The sequence below is a fragment of the Labeo rohita genome, chromosome 7, assembly GCF_022985175.1.
Source record: "Labeo rohita strain BAU-BD-2019 chromosome 7, IGBB_LRoh.1.0, whole genome shotgun sequence".
Taxonomy (NCBI): domain Eukaryota; kingdom Metazoa; phylum Chordata; class Actinopteri; order Cypriniformes; family Cyprinidae; genus Labeo; species Labeo rohita.
The window spans coordinates 3,822,637-3,846,855 of record NC_066875.1 but is presented as its reverse complement, the minus strand read 5'-3'; the positions used below and the strand labels follow the sequence as shown (position 1 = coordinate 3,846,855).

Genomic DNA, 24,219 nt, shown 5'->3' with positions numbered 1-24,219 from the left:
AGTAAGGCGTTGAGGGAAACACGCAAGTCCCGCCCCCGCACGTTAACGTCATCACATGATATATAAACGCTCGCCGTCACTCACGACAGCATTTCTATTTACAGCACAGAAGAATGAGATACGTGAAATACAACCCGAGCGAGAGATGTTGATGAACAAAGCGATCATGGAGTATATGTTTGACTTGAAGTCGTCTTATTGCTCAAATAGCGTTTTTGAGTACGTTAGCGTTGGAAAACCAAATCTTCACTGGAGCGACTGCCAAGCGACAGGCTGAGAAAACTCACAAAGGTAAGATTTTGAACAAAACAGTCGTGATATGTTAAAAAATTAAGTATTTGTATTCGATTGACAAGTAATACGTTAAGCAATTTAGTGAAACACTAGTTAAAATGTCCAAAAACCATGGTATGTACATTTTAAATAAGCAAACATGGTAAAAACATGGTGTTTTTGTTGTTAGTACACAGCACGTAATGAAAGGCAGGGCTTGTCACATTGCTGTGCGTCATAGCATGTTGTGGCAACAATGTAATCAACACCCTTCTGGGTGATTAAGAGGCTTTCACTGTTTTTAAAACTATTACATATGTTTGTTTTTACAGATTAAATGTGATTATGGCACCTTTCATCATGTCCACACATCATCCATTGCCGTATCAGTGCGGTTTACCTCAGGAAGCTCTGATCATGCAATCTAAGATGAGTCCTGAGCTTTCTTCCAGTTCACCTGAAGTGAATCTACCTCTTAGTCAATATTGCAGAACGTCCATCATGAAGATCAGAGTGCGTCTGTGGCAGGTCATCCGGAGGGTCGTGAACTTCTGTATGAGTGTGACCGAGCTTTTCAGCTCCAAGATGTTTTTCTTCATCTGTGTGGGAAAAGACATGACCATGACCGGCGAGTTGAAGAAGAGCGCCGTGGAGGCCTTGGAGCATCCGGGCTTTGGATGCGAAATCAAGGATGAAGATTCAGCGGTCATTATGGAGCTTGATGACAAGGAGTCTGCTGATGAGCAGGAGTTGTTTGTGATCGATTGGGATGAAGAGGAAGATGATGCAGCTGGGTTCTCAGAATGGGAGTCTGGTGAAGAATCTGAGGAGGAGGAGGAAGAAGATGAGGAGTGTGAGGAGGATGAGGATGAGGATTCTGGATGGTCTGATGAGGATGATGATGAAGGAGACTCTGAGGCATCAGCAGAGAGTCTTGAGCTTTGGGAATCCTTCCTCAACAGCAGTGACCCTTACAACCCTTTGAGCTTCTGCTCGTCCATCAGCTCCAGAACAAACGCAAAGCAAAATCAACAAAGTCCCTGCTCACAGAGCAAAACTCAGTCTGCGCCAGATACAAGACTAGAAGAGTGTGAGCCAAGACCAAACTCAAAGGAGGGTGGAAAGAAGGTAAAAATGTCATGGATATCAATGTTATTTATTTACATTTTATTTTTTATTGTTCATATTTTAGGTTTTCATATCATATTATCATTTTCATTTTAACTTATGACTTTAACTTAACTTTAAATAATTTAATTTTTAATAACTCACATTTTAATTACTAATATTTTTTTACTCAATTTTTCAAGACAATGTCAAGGCAACATTTCTAATTTAATATTTATATTTAATATCAGTATTTAAATTAATGGTTAAAACAACTTTTCATTTATTTTAGTTAACAATAACAACACTGAAACAAAATTTTAGATGTATAGAGAACAAACTGAATAAGAAAAAAGTAAAAAATATTTTATACAACACTATTTAAGATAAATTAAACAATATAAATAGTAAAATGTAATTAGACTAATAATATAATAAATAAACATTAAAAAAATAAATGTATAATATTCTAAATTAGACAACTCCAGGTAACATTTGTAATTTTCATGATTTTTAAATAACAGTTTTTAATGTAATATTTATATTTTATTTCAGTTTATTTCAATTAACAAATGGTTTTTAATAGTTTTTGTTTTGACTAACAATAACAGCAGTGGAAATAAGATTTTATATGTACAGACAAAACAAACAGAACCAAAAACTGTTAAAATAAAAAATTATTTACAACAGTGTTTTTAATTAATTACTTAAATTAGTTAAAACAATACAAGTTAGCAGGAATAAGTAAATAAACAGTAATGAAATAATAAATAAACATAAAATACAATTTTTTTGGTATTGTGAATTATACATAATATTTAAAATTATTTATAATATTCTAAATTATACATAATTCTAGGCAATATTTATCATTTTAATTTAAATGTATATTTTTAATCCACCTTTTTTAATATTTTTTTTTTCAGCTTATTGATTTTTAATAGTTTTTGTTTTGGCTAACAATAACAGCACGGGAAACAAAATTTTGTATGTACGGACAAAATAAACAGAACCAAAAAACTGATAAATTAATAATATTATTTACAAAACTGTTTCTGATATTGTGAATTATACATAATTCTTAAAAAATAAAAAGATTGAGCAACAGGCCAGAAATAAAATGTCCATAAGATGAAATCAGTGAATAGGATTTTCTCAGCGTTTGGTCATAGATTATGGTTGATCTAATAAGACTAAAAATACCAAATCATCCTCCCATGACAACAGCTGACGGCAGCTTGTAATCAAATGACTTTCTGTAATTCATGATATCACATGATGCATGACTCATGCTGAATGACTAACATGCAAGTGGTTTCTGTGGTCAGGGGATAAATTGAAACTCTTATGTACTCTTTAACATGCTTGTGTGTTCTTCTATTACAGGTGTGTTTCAGCGATAAGGTAACTGTACACCCCCTAGTGGCGTGGAGTTTTGCAAGCAGGGCAGCGCGGGACGGCTCTTGTTGGATGCAGATGGCCCGAGACCGAGGGCGTTTCAGAAGAAGAGTGGAGAGCATTGAGACGCTCCTCAAGCCCTGCCTGACACCTGAACACAGAGCTGCTGTGTGGGAGAGACTTCAGAGAAAAACATGCTCATAATACATCATCCTCCAGTTTAATGTATCATCATAATGTAGCAGTTAAACTAGTGTAATTTTTAGTTTTGAAAACTGAATGTTTTTTTATTTACTGTGCAGCTGATAGTGTTAAAATAGTGTGGTGCACTTTATTTTTATGTCTCTTGTCTTACTGAGATTTCATTTAATGTTTGCACATATATAATTTTATTGTACTACAAAACACTGTAATTCTAAGACATTGCATATTTTATATGGCAGCTGAAAAATATTAAACTTTTCTGACATTTATCCTTTCTTGTTTGTGGGTCTAATTTTTCTGTGCATTTGTTTTTTTTTCTTTTTGTCTATGCACTTAAAGGAATAGTTCACCCAAAAATTGTATTTTGCTAAAATTGGCTAAAACTTTACCCATCCTTAGGCCATGCAAGATGTAGATGAAATTGTTTCTTCATTAGATTTGTAGCAGTCCAGCATGTGCTCACCAGTGTCGTGAATGGGTGCCGTCAGAATGAGAGTTCAAACAGCTGATAAAAACATCACAATAATCCACACCACTCAAGTCCATCAATTAACGTCTTAAGTTAAGAAACAAATCCATTGTTAAGGCATTGTTAAAGGCCAAAATACGAGTCCATAATCCATAACAGTGCTTCCAGTGAAAAAGTCAATTTCCGGTTGTCATCTCAGATCAAAATCCACCAACATATTTGTTTAAATTTAGATTTCTCTCCTGATTCAGACAAATTTATCTCTGGAGGAAGCAATATCATTGATTATGGACTCATTTTAGCCACAAGAAGCAGTTTGAAAAACATCTTGATGGATTTGTTTCTTACAAACACCTCTTTTCACTTCACAAGATGTTAAATGATGGACTGGAGTGGTTTGGATTATTTGTGGATTACTGTGATGTTTTTATCATCTGGTTGGACTCTCATTCTGACGGCACCCATTTACATCTATTGGTGAGCAAGTGATGCAATGCTATATTTCTCCGAATCTGATGAAGAAACAAACTCATTTGCATCTTGGATGCCCTCAGGTTAAGTACATTTTCTGCAAATTTACATTTTGGGTGAACTATTCCTTTAAATATTTAAATTGCATGTTTGCATGTCTACTATAAATATAAAGACAAATTCTATGCACAGGGTTCCTACAGGGTTTGGAAAAGTATGGAATTTGATTCGAAGTATTTTCCAGGTCTTGAAAAAGAAAGAGTATGGAAAAATATTTGTGTTATCCCTTTGTCCCTGTTTAGTTTTTTGTGGAAAATTAAGAATTTAATGAAAGTAAATTTATCATACAAGTGTTTTCTTCGCAGCTGATTCTAATTAACTAATTCTGATTTTAACTAAACTCTTTTGTGATTGTCAAATACGACTGAATGAATTTAAGGTGCACATTTTCATCATGCGAAATGCAGGTTACAAGCACTTTGGACCTTCGAAAAATAAAAAATAGACTTTTATGTGTGCACCAGAAACCAATGAACTTATAGCATATAGGACAATGCAAACTGAGCCATCTATTGTGCCATCAGCCCATTTTGCACAGTGGTTTCTTGGTTTCCACAAAGTGTGCATTAAAGACACCTGAGGCCCTGAAATATGACTAACAAAGGCCAAGTTTTGAACACTTTTTAACAGTACCTGTCTTTTTCTTATAGACCCTTGAACTTGGCAAATTTTATGCCATCAGCCCGTTCAGTGTCATGGTTTCTTCACCGCCACAGAGGACGTGTTAAAGTGGACATAAGGCCTTGATATTAGAGTTAATAGGTAAGGTAAAGCCAATTTTTTTGTCTCATATTAATACATGTGCATCCATGCTCTCATTTTATTTATAGTAAGATGGCAGTGGAAAAAGGAAATAGGTTATATAAAATTTAGAAATCGTAATGCATAAGCATGCAAAAAAAATTCCCATGCGCATGTGAATAGTTTCTCGAGGGCAGAAAAAAAAGTTTTCTGAGTGCATGCAAAAGTCTGTATTTTTTATTTTATTTCAGGGGATCTATATGTTGGCACTTTGAGAAAATCAATTAAAAAAACCCTGAGAACATAAAATTTACAGATGACTGTACTATATACCAAATATAAAGCTGAAAATGATGCTCTATGAACCATTTATGTTAAGTATGGTCTGAAAATCTATCAAGATGTTTGGAAATTTGAGTCAAAGTATGGGCTTTTGAAATGGAAAATCTGCAGGAACCCTGATAATCCATAACACCACTTCCTCCAGTAAAAAAAGTAAATTTCCTGTTGTCATCTCACATCAAAATCCACCCACATATTTGTTTAAAGCTGTTTGGGCTTGTAAACAGTGATTGATCTGTGTAGATTGTGCAGAACGTGCAGTTGTAAGAAACAGTTTGTTCACTACAAAAGGCATGAATTGATGGACTGGAGTGGTGTGGATTAATTGTGGATTATTGTGATGTTTTTATCAGCTGTTTGGACTCTCATTCTGACGGCACCCATTCACTGCAAAGCATCCATTGGTGAGCAAGTGATGTAATGCTACATTTCTCCATCTGATTAAGAAAACAAACTCATCTGCATCTCTCATGCCATGAGGGTGAGTAAACTTTCAGCAAATTTACATTTTGGGTGAACTATTCCTTTAAATATTCAAATTGCATGTTTGCATGTCTATTACAAATCTAAAAACAAATTCTATGCAGGCATTCACAACAGTGTCACCTTTTAGAAATGTTAGAAAGTGTTTTAGAAGGGTTAGGTGCTTAAGCATGAACATATTAAGAAAAACATCATGCACAATTCAGACGTGTTAATTTGTAGCATGTTTTTATTAAATAAAGTGTAAAAATACAATCAAACTCATTTGATTACAAAATCATTAATCAGTGGTAGTTACAAAATTATGAATCGGTTAAAAGTCGCAAAAATAAATAGTCTTTGTATACTTGGTCCCTGTGTTGCACCTGGGTCTGAAAACACACACACACACTCACACACATTGCCTCTCACACATGTTATAGCCACTGCATTGGCTTACAGTACATATTTGTGCATTGCATGGGCAGAAAGTTACACAAAAATACAAAATCACGCTGCTTTAAAAATCTGCTGCTCTGGGTAAGTGGCAATAACGTTCAGTTTCTCTCAGAAATACTGATGCAATTTTATGGCATCGGAGGAAAGCAGCTTGAACGTGTCATTTGTGAATAAACCACAGCTGAATTTGTTTTATTGCATACTGTACATAAGGTTTTTGGTACTTTGAAAAATCACTGTTCTGTTTTGCAGTACAAACGAAAGATCCACTGATCAATGGCAAATTGTTCTTTGACAAACTGCAAAAGGCCTTTGTACAAGTGTAGAGATACAGGTAAAATTTACGTTTAGCTAAGAAAAAGCATTAGGCTATATATAGATATATACACATTTCTGAGTGAAGAAGACATGAAGAAGACATTCGTTCTTTCTCAAGGGAGATTTCCTTTACATTCAGTTCACCAATTATCATGCAGTGTTTTAAAACCAGTCACTGCATTCATTTCACAGTAGTGCGACATAGTTGAGAATATCTAACGTACAGTTTATGCTGCGTTAAATATCGACATCATATTTCAGGATAGAGGTATCAGGCCTGCGGATGAGATGCAATGGGGTAAACAACCTTGATGTTTTCCCCTGTATTAATTCTGATGCTGGAGATGATTTTGTCTCCTAAAACTATTCACAAAGGTGCGCTAAGTAATTTTTTCCACTTTAGCTTTTACACCAAAATAAATTAATAGTACTTATGTTTAAAATGATGTACCTTAACATGAGATAAACACTCCAGTCAGCAGCGCAAGCGTAAAAATTCCTCTTTATATTAAAATAAATTAATTGTTAAATGGAATAAATGCATGTGAATACTGAAGACTTTTGCGTAAAGCTGCGTTCACACCAGTAGGTGTCAGTAAAAAGTCCCAAGTCCTTGGTTATATTAACCAGTGAAACTGAAAAATCACTTAGCACACCTTTTCGATTTAAAATAAATGTATATACTGTTGTCAAAAAAGGTGACTAACTAGTAGTACTACTGTGAAATAACATGCTTTGTGTTAACATAATATAACACTCAAAATTTCACAATATTAACATACAATGTTTTAAAAGTCCTCTTCCCATTTTTGTTTGACATATATGTAAAAAGGTTTGGAAGTCTTACAATTTCTTAAATGTTTTTGAAAGAAGCCTGCTTGATTAGAAATTCAGTAAATATTATTATGATTTAAAATAACTGTTTTCTATGTGAATATATTGTAAAATGCAATTTATTTCTGTGATGCAAATGCTGAATTTTCAGCATCATTACTCCAGTCTTCAGTGTCACATGATCATTCAGAAATCATTCTAATGTCCTTTGCTGCTCAGTTATTAATAATGGTTCTTATTAGCAATGTTTAAAACAGTTTTGAGTTTTTTACACTTCACCTTTGAACGGTAGTGTTTTAAAAATATTAAGCAGCAAATCAACAACCGCAGAAGACTAATGGAGTAATGGCTGCTAAAAATTCAGCTTTGCATCAAAGGAATAAATTACATTTTAAAATATATGAACTTAGAAAACAGTTCTTTTAAATTATAATAATATTTCACAATATTACTGCTTTTACTGTATTTTTCATCAAATAAATGCAGCCTTGGCGAGCAGAAGAAACTTCTTTCAGAAAATCGTAATTATTCCAAACTTCTGACCGATTGTGTAACATCATGTAACATTATAACATAAAATCCCCGTATCACACAATTGATTTCAAAGTAAACCGAAAGCTCCTTTTGTGCTGTTAAGCTATTAAATACTCACACAAATAACACTGATTGACTGTCGTCCTTCCCCAAAACAAAGCCTTACAAATCCACATGCAAAAGCAGGATTCTCCTTCGAGTGAATGTCCATTACAAAGTGCATTGAAGTGTAGTCAGATACCTTAGGAAGCACAGCTCAAGTCACCTTAATAGAGGGCTTCCTGTGCACGCAGAGAAGAGTGACGTACGGCACGCCAATAAAAGCCCATTTCTCGCTGGGCCAGAATTTGACAACGGGCCCCTGCTCTGGAGCCTCCGACGCCGCGTCGAAGTAAGCAAAACACACACATCCCAGATAGGACGCCAGGCAGATGAGGATATGCCTAAACAGATGGATAAAGGGGAACATGTAGAGCAAACAGTATAACCATATACTGAAATATAAATATTTCAATAACTTACATTCATGGTTAATGGCCGTATTATTTTAACTAAGCGCACTGCACTTACCAGACACAGTGTAGATACGGGAAGTTGACAGACGACCACATCTCACAGAAAATGCGATCGCTGATCCAGCACATGAGAGCCAGGGTCCACCACAGACCCGAGAGCAGACCCAGCTTAAACACACGCAGGTTATCACACCTACAGACACACAACATAAACACACACAAACTCATCATGTGTTTGATTAGCTGTTCATATTTTCTGTTCTCTGCTGCAGAACAGGGTCATTAAAAAAAAAATTATATAAATAAAACTAAATAAATTTTTTTTTGATATTTTATTTTATTTCAGCTAGATGCCAAATTAGCATTTCTCACTTTTATCTAATTTAACTACTAAATGCAGTACTAATAACTAAATAATAACAGAATAAATAATTAAAATAACTAAAACTGAAAATAAAAATTAATGACAAAAACACAACAAAATGACTAAAACTTTAATTAAATTAACATGAAAATGTAAAATATAAAAATAAAAAAAAGAGATTCAAAATATATACATAAAAAAGCAATAACAGTATTTGTTACCTTATAATTAGCATTGAGATACTATTACAATTAGTATTAATATTAATATTTTATGTTATATATGTTTTGCAGCATATATTTATATTTTTCAAATTCATATCTATATATTTACAATTTACATTTATATATTCAAAATTGTAATTATATATTCAGATTTACTTCTATATATATTCACAAATTTACATTTATATATTCAGACTTAATTATATATTCAGATTTACTTCTATACATTCACAATTTACATTTATATATTCAGAATTATAATTATTCAGATTTGTCTATATATTCACAAATTTACATTTATATGTTCAGATTTACTTCTATATATTCACATTTTACATTTATACATTTAGAATTATAATTATATATTCAGATTTACACCAATATATTCACAATTTACATTTATATATTTAGAATTTTAACTATATTCAATTTACTTCTATATATTCACAAATTTACATCTATATATTCAGAATTTTAACTATATATATTCAGATTTACTTTATATATATATATATATATTCACAAATTTACATCTATATATTCAGAATTTTAACTATATATATTCAGATTTACTTATATATATATATATAGTCACAATTTATATTTATATATTCAGAATTAATTATATATTCAGATTTACTTATATATATATATATATATATATATATTCACAAATTTACATCTATATATTCAGAATTTTAACTATATATATTCAGATTTACTTATATATATATATATATATATATAGTCACAATTTATATTTATATATTCAGAATTAATTATATATTCAGATTTACTTATATATCTATATATTCACAATTTACATTTATATTCCAAATTTTAACTATATATTCAGATTTATTTATATATATTTACATTTCACATTTATACATTCAGAATTTTAACTATATATTCAGATTTACTCCTATATAGTCACAATTTATATTTATATATTCAGAATTAATTATATATTCAGATTTACTTCTATATATTCACAATTTACATTTATATATTCAGAATTACTTATATATTCAGATTTTATATATATATATATATATATTCACAAATTTACATTTATATATTCAGACTTATAATTATATAGTCACAATTTATATGCATATATTCAGATTTATATCTATATATTTGTATAATTATTTCCGGTTTGGCAGCTCTCTCTCTCTCTCTGAAATGAAATATTTTCTAAAGAGGTCTTTATTTTGGGGTTTAAATATATGTTAAAAAAAAGATTTGTATGTCAGTTATTAAATTTTGTTTTAGGTCAGGCGAAACTGGCTATTTATTTAAGCAGGAAAAAGAAAGTTGAGCTAAATGTGGATTAAAATGTAGTTGTTTTATTTTCAAAAATGGTTCAATCAAGAATACTGACTGATTTTAATTATTATAAACACATGGATAATCTCCCTTCCTTTGAAGACATTTGGTGTTGTTATGAGGCTTTGTGTTATGTATCTGAGGGTGGTTTGGTTTTTACGCACATATTGTGAGTTGTGTGTATTGTAATTTAATTGTACTTGATTTTTAATTGTAATAAAGGTTTGTTAAAATTCTCTCTCTCTCTCTCTCTCTCTCTCTCTCTCTCTCTCTCTCTATATATATATATATATATATATATATATATTCAGTTTTATTTCAGTTTTAGTCAATTTGGAATTTATATCTAATATAAGTCTAAATTAAAATGAGAAATGTTTCAGTTAACAATTTTCAGGTAATTTCCATTAAAATTTATTTTATTTCAAGTAACAAAAATGTTTTTATGGCTTTAATTTTACTTTCATTTTTAGCTAACTATAATAATCCTGATCTCAATGCTGTAATGCTAAAATAACATGCATAACAGCATCCCACACTACCACTCAAACGGCACAGCTTGCTGAGCAGATGTGTATTGTACAGTTACTTTTATATGTGATTGCACTTATGACTATATCTAGTACATCTGATTTAGCACTGGATAAAACGGCCAGCGGACTGTTTGCTTGACATTAAATAACTGTAAATGATGTTGTTCCATTCAACAGTGACGTTAGTCACGATTTTTCACAGATGGGACCACGCTACTGATCACTTTCACACACCTGCCTACACAGAGAAACCCAATCTGTCTCGTTATAACAGTAAACAAACACAGCAGATATCACATGAGTGTTTCTAACACAACCAGAACTGCTGACATCAATGACAGAGATTGTTGACTAAAACTAAAACTTAAAAAAAAAAAAAAAAAAAAAGACTTTTATTAACCTAAATAAACCTGAAAAAATAGAAATATTACATGGAAAACTTACCTTGCCAATTTAGTGAAATAAAAATATATTTAAAGCTGTATAGAAACTTTTTAAAAAAAATTAAAACGTAATTCAAACTATTTATATCGTAATTGTATTGTAATTGTAAAAAAAAAAAAGAAAAGAGGGCTGGCAGAGGAGGAGGAAAAAGAGTGTGACGAGAGAAGGAAGAAACAGAGACAGGAAGTGAGACACTACAAGAATTGCAAACTGTTAGTCAGACAAACTGATAAACAAAAAGCCTTGTTCCGCTCTAAAGGTGTTTGTAATTTGTTACTTCCTTGTAGACAACACGTACACTAGCCTCTTTAAAAATAGCACTCATTACGGAAATAATACACTTCAAAACTACAAACTGAATGTAATCTACATATATTTATATTAAATGCAATTAGCTGAACTTTAGAGTGCTGTTTGACCCACTTAAGTAGGAATATACATCTTTCTACAATATGTCATTTCATAAATACTTCTATTGTCATTGAAGTACTGCTGAATGTACTGACAAGCATTTATGGAAAACTAAAATATACTTCAATGCCATTTCTAATGAAACTAGCATGTCATGTATTTAAATATATTTGTAATTATGCATTTTTACACAATTTCTGCATGAAAACATCCTGTTGTTGTACTTTAAGTCACATTTTTTGACACTGACAACACAATCTTAACCTCAGCAGGAATTTGGAAGTTTTGAATATGAACAGCACAAAACACAATGGAAAAGTAGAGACACGTCAGGTCCGATCTATTCACAGTTTCACTTCCTGTAAACAGAAATGTGCTCAGAGACGTGTTAATTCATAGTTAGTCTCTACTACGTAAGCTCACTGTGAGTCGTTGTAATTAATCACTAAAACTACAAACACACATGGTTTGCTGTAAGATAAAGCCCTTTTAACTGGTCTGAAAGCAAAGACGCACTATCAGGAAAACCACCGCCGCGTATCTCGTTTTCAGGAAGACACTGATAAGCCCGTTTCTTCATCTAGAGTTAAACAAATTAACTCTACGCACATCTGGACAGCTCATGGGACGAGTTTCCTGACGCCAGGGGATTTCAAGCATGTGCTGAAGAACAAATGTCACATTGCCTCTCACTGAGCACAGAAGGTGTGAGTGTAGCATTGTGTTTCATGACTAACACACTTTAGTTTACTTTAGTTGTCTACATGACTTAAAACAACACAACAGATTCTTGAGAGAAAGGCTTATCCATTGGTAAATGCTCAACGTTCAAAGACTTAAAGATAAAGTATGGGGCTAAAGAATTGAAAAGGGAGATTGGATGCAAAATTCACTTTTACATGGTGTTTGCATATAAAAGTGTCTTTGCAGTGTGTGGACACAACCATCAAGTCATTTACATTTTCTGAGCAGTATGACATCATACTGCTCAGGCCCCGCCCACAACCACTGATGGACTGTCCCGTATTAGCATATTTCAGCTCTCAGCCAGTTTTACGCAGTCATAAAAGCCTTCATTCTTCCGACATCAGAGCCACTGAGGACGCAGTGAATTCCTTTGTTTTTGATGGTAACGCGCCACCAAATACACAAAAAAAAAAATGAAAGAGAGGGGCGGGGTGAGCAGTAGCTCATTAGCATTTAAAGGGACATGCAACAAAACAGCTCGCTGTGAACAGCTGTTTTTGGCAAGGTAAAAAAAAAAAAAAAAAAGTGTTTTTTACACTACCATTGAGGAATTTTAATCAAAGTATTTTGTAGACATTTTATAAAGACCCTAAAGAATCATACCAAAAATGGGCATCCGTTGTCCACTTTAATAAACTACATTTTTACATTTTTTTGAAGACAATGCAACTGGCCCAGTAAGTTGGGTCACTCCTTTAATATACGCCTATATGACATTTGTTTTTCCTCATTTTATAGTCTGTCAGGTGCAAATCATAAGTCACACCTATGAGAATAGAAACCTCTCTTGAAGGTATTTAAAAAATAAAACTGTACTTGCAGAAAAATAATATAATTGAAATAAAAACAGCCTCTTAGGAGAGACACTTTTAAAAAGTGCTCCTCATTATAATGTTAAATAACATTTTAAATAGATTTTAAATCATTGTTTTAATCTTTAGTCATGCTTCAAAGATGTACACTTATTTTGATGTGTTGACTTACACACTGAAGCACATGTAAAGTACCTCATTATAATTTTGTACACTGTGGTGTTTTATTCAATATTACATTTAAAGTTAATATATTTTAAATGTGCTAAATCACACCTTGATCATTACAAATCTGTAATTGTAAATATATTTAAATACGACATTAACGTTTTCACTGAAAAATATATTACAATACAAACATGTATTGTAAACTAAAATATAAAAATATATTTTAGTTTACAATACATGTTTGTCAGTACCTTCAGCAGTACTTTCATATTTCACATACAACAGAAGTATTTATGATGGACTTAAGTCCTACTTAAGTGGGTCAAAATAGTGCTTTAAAGTCCAGTTAATTGCATTTAATATAAATTTAAACTACAATATTTCACTGAATTTCAAATTAACATGCAATTAAGTTCGCATTTAAGTACCAGTCAAAAGTTTTTGAACAGTAAGATGTTTAATGTTTATTTAAACAGTCTCTTCTGCTCACCAAGCCTGCATTTATTTGAACTAAAGTACAACAAAAAGAATAAAATTTTGAAATATTTTTACTATTTCAAATAACTGCTTTCTATTTGGTTGTATTTTAAATATGCAATTTATTTCTGTGATCAAAGATGAATTTTTACTCCAGTCTTCAATGTCACATGATCCTTCGGAAATCATTCCAATATGCTGATTGGCTGTTCAAGAAACATTTATTATTATTATTATTATTATCATCAATTTTAAAACAGTTGAGCTCCTTTTTTTTGAGGATTCAAAGATCAGCATTTATCTGAAATAAAAAGCTTTTGTAACATTATACACTAAACCATTCAAAAACTTGGAGTCAGTATGTGTATATATATATATATATATATATATATTTTTTTTTTTTTTTTTTTTTTTTGGAAAAGAAATTACAGAAATACTTTACTACTGCTTTAAATTGATCAAAGGTGATTTATGATTTATAATGTTACAAAAGATTTCTATTTCAGATAAATGCTGTTCTTTTGACCTTTCTATTCCTCAAAAAACCTGAAAAAAATCTACTCAGCTGTTTTCAACATAATAATAATAATAAAGCATGTTTTAAGCAGCAAATCAGAATATTACAATGATTTCTGAAGGATTATGTGACTGGAGTAATGATGCTATAAATTCAGCTTTGAAATCACAGAAATAAATGACATTTTACAATATATTCAAATAGACAGCTCTTATTTTAAATAGTAAAAATATTTCAAAACGTGACTGTTTTTGATGAACTTTAGATCAAATAAATGCAGGCTTGGTGAGCAGAACAGACTTCTTTAAAAAACATTAAAAATCATACTGTTTTTTTGACTGGTAGCGTATATTCTTTTAAAAGTATGTTATTTCCATTATAAATACTCTTTTAAAATTAAGCTTTTCACAAGCACACGTCTCCTCATTAAGCCGCACAAAACATGAGAGATAAGTTAACTTTAAGCACAGCCAATTCCATCCATGTGCTTTCCTACACATTACATCAAATTTAGATTTAACAGGGACATCGGCATATAAATAGAGACAGCTATATAGGAGGCCGTCACTGTGAATTAAATCGAACACGCACAGGAATAAATATGTAATGCGATAACATGACAAGCACAAGAGGACTGATGTGCGTGTGTTTGTACAGAAGCGCTGACCTCTTTAGCTCCGTGATGAGAAGAGCGGTGCACGGGATGCCCAACGTCATCAGAGAGATGGAGTTTATCGCTGGCTTGATGAAGGCCAGACAGGTGGTGATCCCTGAGAGGATGCCGATGACCATTTTGAACCTCGACCTAGTGACATGGGAAGGAAACGGGTTGACGAGAGGAGTAAATAAGAGAAAAGTGCAGAACGTGGTTAATTTTGATCCGAACGTGTACGCATGTGGCTATGCGAGCGCACCTGTCTCTGCGGAATATCTTGGGCAGATATCTCTTGGGAAACCACATGCCGATGGCACACATGAGCACCCACAGTATGGCCAGCTCATCCAGCATCTGCCCCAGAAAGCTCAGCGTCGCGTGGAAGTAAGTGGAGCCGATACCTGAAGCACAACAGCAGGATGATGTGAAAACACTGTAGAGTTATTACAGCAATTACACACAGCGGTTTACACTGTTTATGCCCTGCATTTATGCAGAATTGTTCACATCTGCATCGCGGTGCATCACAAAAACAATTATATTCCACAGCTCTTTGCAACGCTGTGTTCTTTTACAAATGAGCAGCTCATGATCCATGTTTTTAGAGACTCAAAAAGTCTCAATTCACAATAAATCTGCTCCACACAAACACCTGAGTTTGGGTTGCATTCACATGCATTTGGGAACATAACATGAGACAAACATCTTCCCATACTACAACAAAAGAGAAGGGCTCCTTGCTGTTTTCCGTCAACATAAAAGTCTTATGTTTTAATGTTTAAAAATGACGATATTAAGACAACCATGAATAATTGTAATTTTATAGCGAAAAAAAAAAAAGGTAAAATAAATGATTTTTATATAATTTTTCTTTCTTTTTATATTATTTTTTGATTTTACAGTAAAATATTAAAATAAGAATATTACTTAATCTGTTCATATTTTTTTTATTTTGTAATAATAATAATAACAACATCAACTTACATCAAGTTCTTATATATTTCATAATTTTTTTTAAAGTTTATTTATTTATTTGTTTGTTTTAACCAGTAGCTTAAAAAATAATAAAAAGTAGTTTACACTAATTACATTTTTTTTTACATACATAATTTTGTGCATTCATATAGAGCGTACTCCTGTAAAATGTATTCCTTTCATAGACTTTTTGAATGTTTGAAAGTCAAAATAGATGAAGTTTTCCTATTTTTTTTTATAATTTAGCAATAACTGAATCTTTGCTGCTTTTAAACAGTGTTTTAAGCAGTTTAACAATCAAAAGCTAAAAAAAAATATTGGGGATGAAAAAAAAAATTATATATACCTTTTTATATAATTTTATACATTTTAAACACACACACACATATATAATTTTATATATAATTATATAATTTTTTTAAATACTTAAAATTTGTTTTTAACTAAATCTTTGCTGTTTTTTAAAGTTTCATTTTAAACAGTGTTTTAAGCAGTTTAACAATCAAAAGCTGTAAAAATACTGGGGATGAAAAGTGAACAAAATATTATATATAAGAAATTGCTATGGTAAAATAAAATGTAGTTTACACTAATTACATTTTTTTAAAAAAACTGTATTTTTGTGCACTCATAAAGAGCACATTCCTGTAAAAAAGTAATCCTTTCACAGATTTTTCTGAATTTTTGAAAGTCAAAATAGATGGAGTTCTCATATATTTCATAATTTAGCTAAAGTACAATACAGGTTTTCATTTTTGTTTTTTTGTTTTTTACCTGAATCTTTGCAGTTTTATTTTTTTAAAACCAGTTTTTTAAGCAGTAAAATTGAGGATGAAAAGCGAACAAAAAAATTATATATAAGAAATTGCTTTGGTAAAATAAAAATGTACAGTATTTTACACAAATTAAAAAAACAAAAAAAAAAAAACACTAATAATGTTTTTGGTGATATTTACTTTCTCATGCAGCCCTAACTTTTAGTGCATTCATAGGAGTGTTTTCCTATAAAAAGTATTCCTTTCACCTGTTTTTAACAATTTTCAAGTCAAAACAGATGAAGCTCTAATATATTTCATAATTTAGCTAAAGTACAATACATTGTTTAATGTTTTTTTTTACCTGAATTTTTGCTGTTTTTACTTTTTTTTTCCATTTTAAGCAGTTTGAAAATTAAACGCTGGAAAAATATTGGAGATGAAAAGTGAACAAAACCATCTATAAGAAATTGCTTTGGTATAACAAAAAGTAGTTTACACTAATTACAATTAGTAAATAATTAAAGAATTAAAATAATAAAAAAATACAATGTTTTTGTTGCCTTATTTTTTCTCGTGCGGCCCTAACTGTGTGTTCGTAATGAGTGTATTCCTGTAGAAAGTATTTTGCATTTTTCTCATATACTACAATATTTTTTTTAAACACTGTTTTACGTTTAAAGATCAAAAACTGGAAAAATATCGGGGATGATAAGTGAAAAAAGAAAAAAGAAACTGCTTTGGTAAAATAAAAAGTGGTTTACACTGATAACATATATATTTTTTTAACTGATTAATTTTTTTTTTTCATGCAGCCTTAACTTTTGGAGCATTCATAATGGGCATATTCCTATAAAAAAAGTATTCCTTTCACAGGTTTTTTTTTTTTACATTTTTGAAAGTCAAAATAGATTCTCATATATTGCTGTTTTTTGAAGTGTTTTTTAACAGAGTTTTAAGAAGTTTAAAAATCAAAAACTGGAAAAATATTGTGGATGAAAAGTGAAAAAAATAAAATGTATAAAACTGCTCTGGTAAAATAAAAAGCGGTTTACACTCACTGAACATTTGATAAAAAGAAATGCATGTTTTTGTTGACTTATTTTCATTTTGGGAAACAGCCCAACCACTGTCTAAAGGAGGCCTGAAATTATCAGTAGCGTTTTTTAAAGCAACAAACCACTAAGTACTATGCTTCAGCACGTTTGTGGCATGAATCACGAACATGAATAATAACTCTAACCGTGCAGCTTGCTGAGCTGAGATGAACTTTACTATCTCGCCTGCGTGACAGGCGCATGTTAAACCAGGAGAAAAATACCTTTTTGTTCAGCACAGACAAGAACCACTCACAATTTCATAAATCTAGAGCTTGTTAAACTCTGGTTATACAGTGAAACGTGCACTTAGAAGACTGTATTTCTTATGTTAATATTTGAGACACTATTTATTCAATAGCAAAGACTATTTTGCCAATTATATCCCAGTTTAAGTCTTCAAAGTGTTGATAAAACATACATCCATCACCAGAAACGCCGCTGCATCACTTCAATGTCTGTGGTGAATGAATTGAGCTCTGTCTGCCTGTGTCTAATCCTTTGACTAAACTCACTGTATTATATGATGGCAAGGAGGATTTTGACTCTCAAAATCCCACCCGGATTAATTAAGTCAGCAGCTTCCTTTAGAGCGGAAAAACTCTGAAGACGTTTGTACAGAGCGGCGTTTGTGCTGAGCTGGCTACTTTCCCATGCTGCACCACAGTAAGCTTTAAATACACCAGCGTTTTGTCGGGTAGAAGTCACACTTTTGCACAAACCAATTTCCCAAGTGGTTGTCTTAACCTTAGCTGTGTTAGGAGGGAGAATAATCAAGATGCCCCAAATTGTAAGTAAAAGGGAAGAAGTGCAAAACAGTGGAGGTGACACCAAGGTGAAAACGGCAGCTTCGGTAAACCTAAAACTGAGAGGGACATAGGGCTGCTTTGTTAAGCTTTACTTGTGAATAGACTTGGGTCATGTGAATATTAACACATCTGAGAGATGACTAAGTGAAATGTGGTCTGTGTAGCCTGCTGTAAACTGAAGCAAAAGATCCTATGAATGAGAGAAGCTTTCATGCTGCCCTAAAGCCAAGTTTAATGTCTTTTGTAACCCGGTTTAAGGACATTTTTAACCATGGGTAATGAAATGTCATTTGCAATTTTGTGGTTTTTCAGAGCAGAGCCAAACCAATGTCAGCTGATCTGAATGTGCATAATGATTGACAGGCAGAGAGTGTTTCTGATTGGTTAGTCAGTCCCTTGTTTGTAGTCACAGAAACAGGTGTGATTTCTCAGGACACCTACACCTGTGTCAGGTAATAGAGATTTTTTATGCATGATATTCCAAAATAAATAAAGAAAGAAAGAAATAGTACAGAAAAAGGGGAAAAAAGAAAAGTGTGTGCGTGCGTGCATATATATATATATATATATATATATATATACATACATACAGAGAGAGAGAGAGAGAGATAAATGTAAAACATTAAGAAAATATTTATAAATATATATTTTACTTTAAATTAAATACTTAATATATAATCTATATATTTTATTTCTACTTATGTTCACATATATATATAAACATTGTAAAAGTAGAAATAAATTACATATATTATAAATATATATTAAGCCTATACACAGCACACAACTTTTACTTGAATAAAATATTGAAATATATAAAATAATTATATATATATAAACATATAGTACAAATAACAAATATAACAAATATAAAAATATATAAATTATATATAAATTATATTAAAAATAAAACAAAAAGTACAAATAAATTATATATTAGATATACTTAATATATGAAGCTTACACTTTTAATAGAATAAAAACATTACTAATATTAAATTCATATAAAAACTAATTAAATTATTTTTGCACTACATTTTATCATTAAGAAAATAATCATAAATATTTAAATTGAAATGATATACTTATATTTAATGTATTTCTACTTTTTGTGTTCATATATATGTATATATATATATATATATACAGTGCCCTCCACTAATATTGGTACCCTTGGTAAATATGAGCAAAGGTGGCTGTAAGAATAAATCTGCATTGTTTATCCTTTTTATCTTTCATTCAAAAAATTCACAATATTCTAACCTATCATTTAAGTAAAACCATGGAAAGCAGGGGGAAAATCTCTTTATGAAATAAATGTTTTTCTGTAGTTCATGTTGACCACAGTTATTGGCACCCAATTATTGCAATGTCCTTTATTCAAGATAACAGCTCTGTGTTTTCTTCTTTAATGCCTGAAGAGTTTGGAAAACACCTGACAAGAGATCAGAGACCATTCCTTCAGTTTCCTTTAGTTTCCCAGCTCCATGCTGGTGCTTCTTCTCTTCAGTTCACCTCACGCATTTTCTATAGGGTTCAGGTCAGGCAACTGGGACGGCCATGGCAGAAGCTTCATTTTATGCTCAGTGACACATTTTTGTGTTGATTTTGATGTTTGATTTGGATCACTGTCCTGATGGAAGATCCAACCACAGCTCATTATAGAACTTCTAACAGATGCAGTCAGTTTTAAATTTTTTATCTGTTGGTATTTGCTAGAATCCATGATGCCATGTATCTGAACAAGATGTCCAGGACCTCTGGCAGAAAAATAAGACCACAACATTAAAGATCCAGCAGCATATTTAATCGTGGGCATGGGGTACTTTTTGTACCAAACCTATCTTGAGTGTTTGCTGCCAGAAAGCTCTTTTTTTGTTGTTTCATCTGACCACAGAAGCCATTACCATTTGAAATTCAAGTTGTGTCTGACAACTGAATATGCTGGAGTTTGTTTTTGGATGAGCAAGGATTTTTCTTAAAACCCTCCTGAACAACATGTGGTGACATAGGGGCTGTTTGAATTTTTTTTTTTTAGTCTTTTGGCCCCAAGACTCAACTAATCTCTGCAATTCTCCTACTGTGATCCTTGGAGAGTCTTCGGACACTTAAACTCTCCTCCTCACCATGCATTAGGACGATATAGACACACATCCTTTTCCAGGCAGATTTGTAACATCTTTAGTTGATTGGAAATTTTTAATTATTGTCCTAATGATGGAAATTGGGATTTTCAATGCTTTAGCTCTTTTCTTACAGCCACTTTCTATTTTGTGAAGCTCAACAGTCTTGTTCTGCACATCAGAACTATATTATTTGGTTTTATTCCTTGTGATGGATGATTAAGGAAATTTGGCCTTTGTGCTCCTCATATTTATAATCCTGTGAAACAGGAAGTCATGGCTGGACAATATCATACTCCTAGTCATTCTAGTGTGCTAAATAAATGCAAATATGAATGGGAATATACTTCAGAGATATTTTACTCATTATAATTTCTAAGGGTGCCAATAATTGTGCCCAACATGCATATGAGAAAAACATTTATTTCATAACGTAAGTTTCCCCCCACTTTTAATTGTTTTACTTCAATGAAAGGTTAGCATTTTGTGATTTTTTTTAATGTAAGATCATAAAGATAAACAAAGCAGATATATTTTAATAGCCGTCTTTGCTCATATTTACCAAGGGTGCCAATATTAGTGGAGGGCACTGTATATATATATAAACATTGTGAAAGTTTAAATAAATTACATATATTATAAATATATATGAAGCCTATAGATTACACCTTTAATTTAATAAAATATTGAAATATTAAATATACATGCTACAAATAATAAATATGAAAATATATTAATATATTATATAAATATATTAAAGATATTAATATATTATACAAATATATTCAAACAAAAAGTAGAACTAAATTGTATATTAGCTATATTTACATTTAGAATAAGAATAATAATATTAAATTCACATTAAAAAATTCATAAATAATTTTGCACTATATATAAATTAAGAAGATAATTATAAAATATATTTAACATATATACTTATAATACATATTATTTATTAAATTATTATATATATATAAAAATGATAAAAGAAATAAATTATATTATAAATATATATTAAGTCTATACAGTTTACACCTTTAATTGAATAAAATATTAAAATATTAAACATATATACTATAAAGATAAATCTAAAAAGAATGTGTGTGTGTACTTGTTTTTGCTACACAGTGGGGACCAAATGTCCCCACAAGGATAGTAAAACCTGACATTTTTGACATGTTAAAAAATTATTAAAAATAGTAAATGATGTTTATCTGAAAGTGTAACGATGCAAACATGTTGTCTGTGAGGGGTAGGTTTAGGGTTAGGGTTGGGTGAGGGGATACACAATATCGTTTGGTCAGTATAAAATCTATAAAAGTCTATGGAAAGTCCCCACAATTCACAAAAACAGACACGTGTGTGTGTGCTTTTGGTTTATATGTCCTGGTGGGGACTTAAACCTGAATACACACATACTAATGGGGACTCGTGTCACGATGGGGACCTAAATTGAGGTCCCCATGGGTACAAAAGCTTATAAATCATACAGAATGAGATTTTTTGAGAAAGTAAAAATGCAGAAAGTTTTCTGTAAGGGTTAGGTTTAGGGGTAGGGTTAGGGTAAGGGGATAGAAAATACAGTGTGGACAGTATACAAACCATTGCGCCTATGGAGAGTCCCCACAAAGACAATAAACCAGACACGTGTGTGTGTGTGTGTGTGTGTGTACTTGTTTTTACTACATTGTGGGGACCAAATGTCCCCACAAGGATAATAAACCAGACATGTGTGTGTGTGTATATATATATATATATATATATATATATATATGTGTGTGTGTGTGTGTGTGTATGTATAAACGCATTAAAAATAATAAATAAAACAAAAATTATATATTAGTTATATTTAATATATGAAACCTATACAGCTTAAACTTTGAACAGAACACAAATATTATATGTATTATAATAATATTAAATTTTAAAGAAATTAAATTACATTTTTTTTTATATATATATATAAAATATAAGGTTGCTTACAAAATGTATATATGTCTATGTATATATGAATGGCTCTGATTCCAGGCTTCAAATATTTAAGAGCCCAGCAAACATTAATTTTTTTTCTCTGAGATAACGTATTTCCTTCAGTAGCCCTTCCTGCGCTGCTCAGCTATTTCCTGAAGACCAGCAATATTCCAGAAAAGGAGGAAGAGTGGAGTTCACTAGACTGCCACCTCCTAATGGACTGAAAAACATGACCTCCAGCATACTTATGCAAGAAGTTACTGTCGGTCAAACAACAGCTGGGAAGAATAAGACACGAAATTTACCAACAACCACCAGCAGAGTCCAGATGAGATAGATGCCACTGTTGAAGTGTGTGGCGTACTGGCGAAACAGACACATGAGGATTGGAGGCAAGACGAAGAACAGCACGTTGCTTATCTGGAAAGAGACAAAAATCTTAGTTGACACCGTGTTTGTGAGCAGAGCGCAGGCGCTCCTAAAGTTTGCAGACTTCATCTCGGTGTGACACCGCAACTAAATAAAGAGGACAACAAAGGCGAGTGACGTACCGTGTTATAAAACTCCGCTATGCCAGGATAAATGAGATAATTGCCTTCGCACCAATCCACCTCCGAGCTGCCAGCCTGAAGATGATCCCACAGATGAGCGTCCATCTCTGCGCGTCCACTAAACGCGACCGCGACTCAATGTGTTCACACAAAGCGATGTTGACAGCTTTATCGTACGCATGCGGCGACAGTTAGTTTTAATCAGTGACGTGTGTGTAGTCTTGTTGTCTGAGCATGTCATCCTGCCATCCAGTCCGAGTCTAATCCAGCTCGCCTGTGTGCGCCTGTGCCGCTTTCTGCCCTTCACTGACTGTACAGCAATAACAACACAGCAACATGTGATTCGCGCATGCGCAGAGCCAACAAAGTAAGCGAGCGGATCAGTCAGGGCAGATTAGTTTGGTCAATATTTACAGTATTTCTTTGTCACATTTCACCAGTTGCCCAGGTGTATTTGTGAGACTACAAGAAGATTCATAATATTACTAGACCAAAGAAACTTCATGTAAACTTTTTAAAATATCAAATGTAATACATTTATAATACTTATATCATAATAATATAAAATTTACAAGGGTTTAAGGATATTTATCAATTTTAAAAATAAGCCTTTTTTCTGTCCTATGGTGTAGATTTGTCAGTCTGGACCAGCGTTATATTTGTAACCATTTGCTCATTTGTAGGATGTCATTAATGTCTTTGTGATGACTAAAATTATTTTTCAAGTTAATTTGTTCAATATTTAGCTATATGCTCAAATATATTGGTCTTTTATTTTATAGCAAAATTTTAGAAATACAAATATTTATATGAAATATGCTGATATTTTACGTCAACGACCACTAGGGGTCCACAGGCCCCTGGTTAAAAAAAAGGTAAGATCAACAATATATTTCTCTCTCTGTCTCTCTCTCTCTCTCTCTCTCTCTCTCTCTCTCTATATATATATAATTAATTAATTATGTAATTAAACATGTCAAGATGCTGGTGTACAGTTGTTTAAATTCTGGAGCTATATGCATTATATTAAAAAAAAAAAAGTTAGCAATGAACAACTAGACCTGAGC

At 31.9% G+C, this 24,219-nt stretch overlaps 2 protein-coding genes across 2 annotated transcripts; one reads left to right on the top strand and one right to left on the bottom strand.

Annotated features, from left to right (window-relative positions):
• Positions 1 to 85: 85 nt before the first annotated feature.
• Positions 86 to 3,251, top strand: LOC127169013 (histone H3.v1-like). Its single transcript, XM_051116211.1, has 3 exons — positions 86 to 291; positions 606 to 1,401; positions 2,767 to 3,251. Exons 2-3 carry the CDS (start codon positions 619 to 621, stop codon positions 2,980 to 2,982), a joined length of 999 nt encoding a protein of 332 aa, XP_050972168.1. The 5' UTR covers positions 86 to 291; positions 606 to 618; the 3' UTR covers positions 2,983 to 3,251.
• Positions 3,252 to 5,759: 2,508 nt separating this feature from the next.
• Positions 5,760 to 23,475, bottom strand: acer2 (alkaline ceramidase 2). The gene is made up of 6 exons (XM_051116213.1): positions 23,153 to 23,475; positions 22,907 to 23,021; positions 15,131 to 15,272; positions 14,884 to 15,021; positions 8,243 to 8,380; positions 5,760 to 8,115 (listed from the first exon to the last, which is right to left on the bottom strand). The coding sequence occupies exons 1-6, from the start codon at positions 23,255 to 23,257 to the stop codon at positions 7,929 to 7,931; spliced, it is 825 nt and encodes a 274-aa protein (XP_050972170.1). The 5' UTR covers positions 23,258 to 23,475; the 3' UTR covers positions 5,760 to 7,928.
• Positions 23,476 to 24,219: the final 744 nt, after the last annotated feature.

What these genes read in the sequence shown, in the direction of transcription:
- LOC127169013 (XM_051116211.1), top strand. Translation starts at nt 619, where the DNA reads ATGGCACCTTTCATCATGTCCACACATCATCCATTGCCGTATCAGTGC. An exon ending in CAAAGGAGGGTGGAAAGAAG is followed by an intron (nt 1,402 to 2,766) that starts GTAAAAATGTCA and finishes CTTCTATTACAG; the next exon opens with GTGTGTTTCAGCGATAAGGT.
- acer2 (XM_051116213.1), bottom strand. Translation starts at nt 23,257, where the DNA reads ATGGACGCTCATCTGTGGGATCATCTTCAGGCTGGCAGCTCGGAGGTG. An exon ending in GACTCTGCTGGTGGTTGTTG is followed by an intron (nt 15,273 to 22,906) that starts GTAAATTTCGTG and finishes GTTGTGCTTCAG; the next exon opens with GTATCGGCTCCACTTACTTC. An exon ending in CTCATCACGGAGCTAAAGAG is followed by an intron (nt 8,381 to 14,883) that starts GTCAGCGCTTCT and finishes GTGTGTCTGTAG; the next exon opens with GTGTGATAACCTGCGTGTGT.